Source organism: Nicotiana tomentosiformis, chromosome 5 (assembly GCF_000390325.3).
Source record: "Nicotiana tomentosiformis chromosome 5, ASM39032v3, whole genome shotgun sequence".
Taxonomy (NCBI): domain Eukaryota; kingdom Viridiplantae; phylum Streptophyta; class Magnoliopsida; order Solanales; family Solanaceae; genus Nicotiana; species Nicotiana tomentosiformis.
In genome coordinates this window covers 67,271,093-67,279,553 of record NC_090816.1, presented here as the reverse complement: position 1 = coordinate 67,279,553, position 8,461 = coordinate 67,271,093, and the positions used below count along the sequence as shown (strand labels likewise).

At 42.0% G+C, this 8,461-nt stretch overlaps 1 protein-coding gene across 1 annotated transcript; it reads left to right on the top strand.

Annotated features, from left to right (window-relative positions):
- The first annotated feature begins 1,620 nt into the window (after nucleotides 1–1,620).
- On the top strand, nucleotides 1,621–4,134 carry LOC138892523 (uncharacterized). The gene is made up of 4 exons (XM_070176251.1): nucleotides 1,621–2,268; nucleotides 2,508–2,917; nucleotides 2,973–3,176; nucleotides 3,714–4,134. The coding sequence occupies exons 1-4, from the start codon at nucleotides 1,621–1,623 to the stop codon at nucleotides 4,132–4,134; spliced, it is 1,683 nt and encodes a 560-aa protein (XP_070032352.1).
- The last annotated feature ends 4,327 nt before the right edge of the window (nucleotides 4,135–8,461 follow it).

The following is an 8,461-nucleotide window of genomic DNA, read 5'->3' as shown; positions in this document are numbered from 1 at the left end:
ACACTTGGGATGATCTAGCAAGAAAATTCTTAATCAAGTTTTTTTTCCATTAAGAAGACAAAGTCGCTGAGGAGCCAAATTCTTGGGTTCCAACAACGGGATGGCAAGACTCTTCGTCAAGCATGGGAAAGATACAAGAAGCTACTCATAGACTGCCCACATCACTGTCAGACTGATGGGGTGTTGGGTCACACTTTCGTTGATGGGTTGGATGAGACATCGAAGATGAATCTTGACTCAGCTTGTGGGGATAGTTGCATGGCAAGGCCGTATAGTGAAATCCAACTCCTGCTAATGATAATAATTGGCAAGGAGATGGGGAATCACGAAGAGCACTTAAATAGAAGGCAACCAGTGTAATTGAGCTTGATGATTTCTCAGCCATGAGAGCAGATATAGCGAAATTAGTAAATTAGATGAATAGAATGACAATGCACCAAACACAACAGATGCAACATGTGCAGCGGATGTCTACTTGCTACAAATTATGTAGTGACAGTCACACGAGTGACATATGCCCCAAGAATCCTGAATTCATCTATTATGTAGGGCAAGAGAGTAGAGGTCCGATAAATCAGCATGCACAATATGGGAACACTTACAACATAAATTGGAAGAATCATTCTAACTTCTCATAGGGTGGAAATCAGACAACTCAGAATCATTATAGACCCCAAGAAAATTACAGTCAACCTCAGAAGCCACCCCAGCAAGCAGATGAGAGTACGAATGACCTGTTGAAGAAGTTGTTTCTTGACAATCAACAATTCAGGACCGATTTCAGAAATCTTGAGAGACAAATGAGGCAGTTAGCATCAAATCAAAATACTAGGCCGGCAGGCGCTCTTCCTAGTGATACAGAGAAGAACCCTCAAGTTAATGCAGTCACACTCAGAAATAGGAGGTAATTAGAAGAAGCGACAAAGAAGAGAAGAGATAAGCCTATACTTGGGGGGGGGTGATTCCTAAGGAAAGACACGAGTCAAAGAAAGATGATGCAAGTTCAGAGCCAGTGAGTGCTGCAAGGCCACCACCACCTTTCCCCCAAAGATTACATAAGAATAATGATGATTACATGTTTAACAAATTTCTCTCTATATTAAGCCAAGTTCAATTAAATCTTCCATTGGTGGATGTACTTCGTGAAATTCCAAAATATGCTAAGTACATCAAAGATATAGTGGCTCACAAGAGGAGATTGACTGAATTCGAGACAATTGCACTTACAATGGAGTGCACTTCGAGGGTCCAAAACAAGCTCCCTCAAAAGCTTAAGGACCGTGGCAGCTTCACCATTCCTGTGTAGATTGGTAATATTGATGTGGGCCGTGCTCTTTGTGATTTAGGGCGAGCATAAAGCTGATGCCCTTGTCCTTGTTCAAGCAATTGGGTTTGGGAGCTCCATGACAAACCACTATGATGTTGCAACTAGGTGATAGATCCATAGCCTATCCTGAAAGAGTGATTGAAGATGTGTTGATGCAAATTGGGAAATTCATCTTCCCAACAGACTTCATTATCCTAGATTATAAGGCTTATAAACAAGTTCCAATCATAATGGGATGACCTCTCTTTGCTATAGGTGATGCAATTATTCAAGTAAGAGAAGGAAAAATGATTATGAGGGTGGACAACGAGGAAACAGTTTTCAATGTCTACAAGGCGATCCAACTTCCCCACCATTATAAGGATCTCTCTATGATATCTGTTGTGGGGCTGGATGAGAAACTTATAGACACGAGTGTATATCTAGATGATTCTCTAGAGAAAACACTCACGTTGTTCGATAGCTTGGAGATTGATGATGAGGTTGAGGAGATAATGCATATACTAGATGCATCTTATGTCTACGTGCATGGATTAAATCCCTTTGAGCCCCTAAATAGGCCAAGTGGGCCTCCACCAAAGTTGTCGATTGATGAAGCTCCAAAATTGGAACTTAAACCCTTGCCCCCTCACCTTCAATATGCTTATTTGGGTGGTTCTTACACTTTACATGTTATTGTTTCTTCTGACTTGTCTAAATTGCAAGAAGAAAAGCTGTTAAGAGTGCTATGTAAGCACAAACGAGCAATTGGGTGGACAATGTATGACATTAGAGGCATTAGTCCGGCCTTATGCATGCATAAAATCCTCATGGAGGAAGGACACAAGCCAAGTGTAGAGCATCAACGCTGCCTAAATACAATTATGAAAGAGGTGGTAAGAAAAGAAGTGATTAAGTGGCTTGATGTAGGTATTGTATTTCCAATCTCTGATAGCAAATGGGTAAGCCCCGTCCAATGTGTGCCTAAGAAGTGGGGGGGATGACGGTAGTGGTTAATGAAAATAATGACTTGATTCTCACAAGAACTGTCACTGGGTGGAGAATTTGCATAGATTATAGAAAATTAAACAATGCCACCTGCAAGGAGCACTTTCCCCTCCCTTTTATTGACCAGATGTTTGATAGATTAGCTGGACAGGAATACTGTTGTTTCTTAGATGGCTATTCGTGGTATAATCAGATTGCTATAGCCCTAGAGGAAAAAGAGAAGACTACATTTATGTGTCCATATGGCACGTATGCATTCAAGAGAATGGCTTTCGGTCTCTGTAATGCACTTGCGCCTTTTCAAAGGTGTATGATGGCTATTGTTACTAGCATGGTTGAAAGATTTGTAGAAGTTTTCATGTATGAATTTTCTGTATTTCGGTACTCTTTTGATAATTGTTTGATGAACCTTGATAAAGTGCTTGCTAGGTGTGAAGAGACAAACTTGGTGCTAAACTGGGAGAAGTGTCATTTCATGGTACGAGAAGGTATAGTCTTGGGGCACAAGGTGTCCAAAAATGGTTTGTTGGTGGACAAGGCAAAGGTGGAGGAGATTGAAAAATTGCTCTATGAAGGGCATTCACAGTTTCTTGGGCCATGCAGGTTTTTATCGTAGTTTTATTAAAGATTTTTCAAAAATGTCTTCTCCTCTGTGCAGGCTTCTTGAGAAAGATATCCCTTTCAAATTTGATGATGCTTGTCTGAAAGCATTTGAGGAGCTGAAGAAAAGATTAGTGATTGTGCCAATTATCATTGTCCCGGATTGGGCGCAGCCATTTGAGTTGATGTGCGATGCGAGTGACGTCGCAATCGGAGATATTTTGGGGAAAAGAAGGGATAAACAATTTCACTCAGCTATAAGGTATTTGTTTGAAAAGAGAGACGCCAAGCCAAGGCTGATTTGATGGGTTCTCCTCTTGAAAGAATTTGACTTAGAGATCCGAGATCAAAAAGGAACAGAGAATCAAGTGGCTGATCACTTGTCCACATTAGAAAATAGGAACCATGTAGTTGAGGTGGGTTCGATCAAGGAAACCTTTCCAGATGAGCAGTTATTGGTCGTTACCTCGAGTGCAGCCCTCTAGTATGCAGACTACGTGAATTTTATTGCAAGTGGGGTGATGCCACCAGAGTTGACACCCGATAACAGAAGAAGATTTGTACATGATATGGGGCTCTAATTGTGGGATGAGCCATTCCTATATAAGCAGTGCACAGATCACTTGGTACGAAGGTGCGTTCCAGAGGAGGAGATGACTGCAATATTGCATGACCGTCACTCTCCTCCATACGGAGGTCATCACGGTGGGGATAAAATCTCCCAAAAAGTGCTGCAATCGGGTTTCTATTCGCCAAAATTGTTTAAGGATGCACACGCATTTGTTAAAAAGTGTGACAGATGCCAAAGAACCGGAACAATCATGAAGAAGCACGAGATGCCTTTGCAAAATATTCTGGCAGTGGAGCTCTTCGATGTTTGGGGGATTGATTTCATGGGACCGTTTCCAAACTCTAATGGTCACAAATACATGTTGCTGGTAGTCGACTATGTATCTAAGTGGGTGGAGGCCATTGCTGTTCCTACTAATGACGCAAAGGTAGTGGTTAACTTTGTAAAAAAGCACATCTTCACACGCTTTAGGACTCCAAGGTTTTTGATAAGTGGAGTTAAGCACAAGGTTTCCATCGCCTATCATCCCCAAACGAGTGGTCAAGTGGAAGTGTCAAACAGAGAGGTGAAGCAAATTCTGGAGAAAATGGTAAGTGGAAATAGAAAGGACTGGGCCGGAAAGCTTGACGACGCATTATGGGCGTATTGAACTGCATACAAGACCCCCATAGGAACCTCTCCATATAAGTTGATTTATAGGAAGGCGTGCCACTTGCCAGTCGAGCTTGAACACAAAGCCTATTGGGCGATTAAAAATCTAAATATGGATATGGACTTAGCAAGTGAGAAGAGGTTGTTACAGCTCAACGAGCTTGATGAGTTTCGATTGCATGCGTACAAAATTGCCAAATTGTATAAAGAAAAGACCAATAGGTGGCATGATAAGCACATCCAACATCGCGAGTTTGAGCCAGGTCAAGAAGTTCTCTTGTTTAATTCTAGGTTGAAGCTTTTCCATGGAATGCTTAAGTCTCGATGGGCGGGTCCTTTCGTAGTGATTAGTGTGAAGCCTTATGGAGTGTTGGAATTGTGTGACACGTGTTCAAGTGGTACCTTCTTGGTAAATGGGCAGAGAGTAAAACAATATTGGGGTGGTGATATTGCATGTCAAAAGACCTCGGTGGACTTAGCCGATGCTTGAAAACTACATTGTGTTGTGCCACGACATTAAATCAGGCGCTTGTTAGGAGGCAATCCAATTTTTAATGCTTTCGTAGCTAGCTTTTTTTTTTTTTTTTAGTCGGAGTAGACTAGATTTTTTGTTTTCTTTATAGTATAGAAATCATAGGCGAGAATGGTGTGGGGTGTGTATTATGTATGTATTAAGTGTTCGGGTAGGGGGGATGTTTATAATAATAAAATCCGACAAATAGCGCCCAGGCCAGCACCCCACGGTGCCTGAGGCGCACTTTCCAGAATCGTCACAGCCCCCAGCGCCAGGCTTAGCGAGGCGCACTGGGCTGGGGTCACCAAGTAAGGTAATATTGTTTTTTTATTTTTTCTTTCTTTTTCGTTTTCTTTCGACCCAACACCCATTAACCCTACCCAACTTCCCAAATATACTCACATACTAACCCATACCCAATAATCCAAACCATTCCTCCATCTAAATTAAAATAACTCTAACCCAAAACCCCACTTTCTCTCTCCCTGTTACTCTCAAACACACCCCTCTGCCCGCCTCTATCTCTTGTTCTCTTTCCCTCTCTCTAATTCTCCATTGTTGCTTGCTTGTTCTCATCTCTGACTCCAAGGTATGTTCTTCTTTTTCTCTCTTTTCTTGTATTTTAGTAATTTCTAGTGTGGTAATAGCCCCTCCCCCTTCTCAAACGACCCCCACTTCCCTAGGTCTCTTTTACATGTTATGTTGTTATGGTGGGTGGCCCTAATGTGCGCAAAATTGGTTGCAAAAATTGGTTATGATGTTGTATATGAAGTAGTGAACTACAATTCCCTCTACTTCATTTAAAATTAGGAGGGCCACCTTGTTCCACCATTGTTGAAAAAAAGAGAAACAAAATTGATGCCCACAATGTGTTTGCTAAAATGCTTGAAAGAGTGAATTGAACACCGGTGAAGTCTGAGTAGCCGAGTGTAGTTGTATATGATGTTGAGAGAAGTGTGGGGGTGTTTGGGGGTGGTTTTACCTAATCTGAAGCTCGTGTTCCATGTCACCCTACCATAATCACACTACCCACACCTTGTATCATGTGGAATGTGTCTTGTAGCCTCTTGTTAGAAGTAGTTAGTGTATTATACTAGTTGTAGTACTTTCGCCTCAAGGATTACTTGCTTGCACTATCACTAAGTCATGGCCACTTTCAACTACTTGACTTGTATGGCATGGGGAAGTCTTGAGTACCCATCGCTCTGTGGTGCAACGTTTGTGCACTTTGAACCACTATTGTGAGTAGCTTATGTGTAGCCTTCGGTTTTAAGTGTTGGGTCATATTTGCCTCTTACCGTGACCTTGGGTGAATTTCTTGATTCATTCTCCTATTCGTGTTTATCGTGTGTAGGTTTCTATGGCTCGTGACAGTGACGCCAAAGGAAAAGGAGTGGGAAAGTCCTCCACTACTGCTCCCCCTCCCAAAACACGCAAGCAGGATGAAGGTTTTTCCTGGCATGCTAAGGGAAAGCGGGTTTCTAGCGGGTCAATGAAGGCACCATCGGGACCAAGGCCTCATTTGGATCTAGTTTGTGATGATGCCATCCATTGGCATAGGGACTTTGTGCCATATGGGCGGTACGTCTCTGAAATGGGGATTAATGTGAAAGCTTTGGTAAAGAACTTCCCGAATGTGCTTGCTCGATTGGTAGAAATGAATATGGATAATCTCATAGAGTGCCCGGTCCATGCAAATTTGATCATGGTGCGAGCAATTTATGCCAATAGGAATGGGGACTTGTTCACGTCATGGGTCCGCTAAAAGGAGATACCAATGGATAGGCAGTCTACGAATTTTTGGGAGTTGATAGCCCTAACCCACGGAGGCTACAAAAGTTTGTCAAATACCCAAGCTACCAGGCGATATGTCACACTCTTTGTGGCATTGATTCTAATGCGAAGGGGAAACGAACTAAGGGGGATGCCCACCTTGAGATGATTCGCTTCGACTTCAACAAGACTGCCAAGTATGGCAAAACTTTGTGCAGGCTAGATTGATGCCCGTTGAGCAAAATAGTGAATGCACTCAAGCTCAAATGTGTGTGATATGTTTTCTGATGACTGGGCGACCCATCAATGTGGGTGAGATCATGCTAGGGGAGATGGCCCGCACCCGTTTTGGGCGAAATATCAAAAGTTTCTTCTTTGGCAACCTCCTGACGCATTACATGCTCTCCCTTGGGGTACCGAAGTACCCTTGCTATGATGAGGTGGTGGAGGCACTAAAGGCATTGCTATACATTACATCCTTGTTGGAGTATATGTCAAAGCTAAGCCATGCTGCGAGGAATGAGAGGGACGAAAACTTCAACAAGTATCTTTATAGTTCCCTCAATGTGATAATGAGCACGCTAGGGGTGTCGAATGTGGAGCATATGCATCTACGCAATGATCTGTCCAGTTCTTCCAAGGAGATGTTGGGAATTGCACCGGGCAGTCCTGTTCACCCACCTGAGGATGAGAACACCCACAAAGGATCCGATGATGAGGATGAGATTGGTGATGAAGTCACGTGGCCCATGGCTTTGGTGCCCCTAGGAGTGGATGATGATGATAAGCCTGGAGCTATGGCTAGTGGGCATTCTGAGGAGGAGGATTCTGACTAGCAGGGAGTTCTTTCCTTCCACCTTACTTTGTTTTGAATTTATTTATGCATCGGAGACTATGTATTATTTAAGTGTGTGGGGGAAATACTTCCTGACTTGTAATTGTATAAATATTTCTAGCTTAGCTTAGCTTAGAACTCACATAGCCTAATTAGCTAGTAGTAGAAAAAAATCAGAAAAAAGCTCAGACTTTTCCCGACGATGGATCTGTTGGACAACTTTCTTGAGGGATTAAACTCCGATTAAAAATACCAAAAATATTTTCTTTTATTTTTTTAGGATAGTTAGGTAGTATCCCTTGATTTTTCTTTGGACGCCAGTTCTTTTCCAAGGGTGTAGCTCGAACCAGGTGTTTTGTTTTGTTTTTTAGGAGTAGAATAGGAAAACAACTGAGGTGATGTGAGATACCTTTTGACATGTTTTGTGCTGGCACATTAAGCTATGGCATGCACTCTGTCTTCCTGAATATTTGATTTGAATTGTAATGCCTTAGTAAAATAAGTAGCCTACTATATGACGCTTTTTTCTCAGTTGTTTTACTTGTATGCCACCTAGTGTATTATTGCTTAAAAATTCTCAACTATCTATGCTTGCTGGACTTGAGAGTTGAACAGAACCGTCTTGATTGAGTCATGTGCAATGTGTGTGTAAGTATTCGTGGTATTATGTGCTATCCTGTGTAGTCTAGAACTTGCCCCGTATGTTAATCGAAGCGAAATCATTAAGTTGTGCTAGTCTAGGAGATGACGTAGGCGTTTCTTGCTTGATCATAGAGGTGCTTGCCACTCATAAATAAAATATTTCCATTGCTAGCCCCTTTGAGCCTATACACCTTTTCTTTGGCACCAATACTACAAGTTGTATCCCTATTGTGTTTTAATTTAAGCTTGTTGAACCTTTACCTCCGAAGGCACTTAAGCGCTAAAAGAAGTAAGGTAAGAGATTTGGGAAGTGGATTTCAAGTGGAACCATGGAAAAGCTCATAAGGTGCACTAAAGTCGTAAAAAATACCACTAGCCGATGAGCCTTAATGTATGGAGTGTGTGTAGGAAAAAAACAAAAAAAAAAGACAAATAATGTTGATATAAAAAAAAACCACACAACTCCTAATCTTAATTATGCTCCTAGTGGGGATGTAGAGTGCTTAATTTAAGAAAGGGCAAGATTGAGTGTGGTTTGGGGCGAGTGAATTGGTTGAGAAA

Coding starts and splice junctions, on each gene's coding strand:
- LOC138892523 (XM_070176251.1), top strand. CDS start 1,621: ATGAGGGTGGACAACGAGGAAACAGTTTTCAATGTCTACAAGGCGATC. Junction 2,918..2,972: donor CAGTTTCTTGGGCCATGCAG/GTTTTTATCGTA, acceptor TCCTCTGTGCAG/GCTTCTTGAGAAAGATATCC. Junction 3,177..3,713: donor CAATTTCACTCAGCTATAAG/GTATTTGTTTGA, acceptor AAAGTGTGACAG/ATGCCAAAGAACCGGAACAA.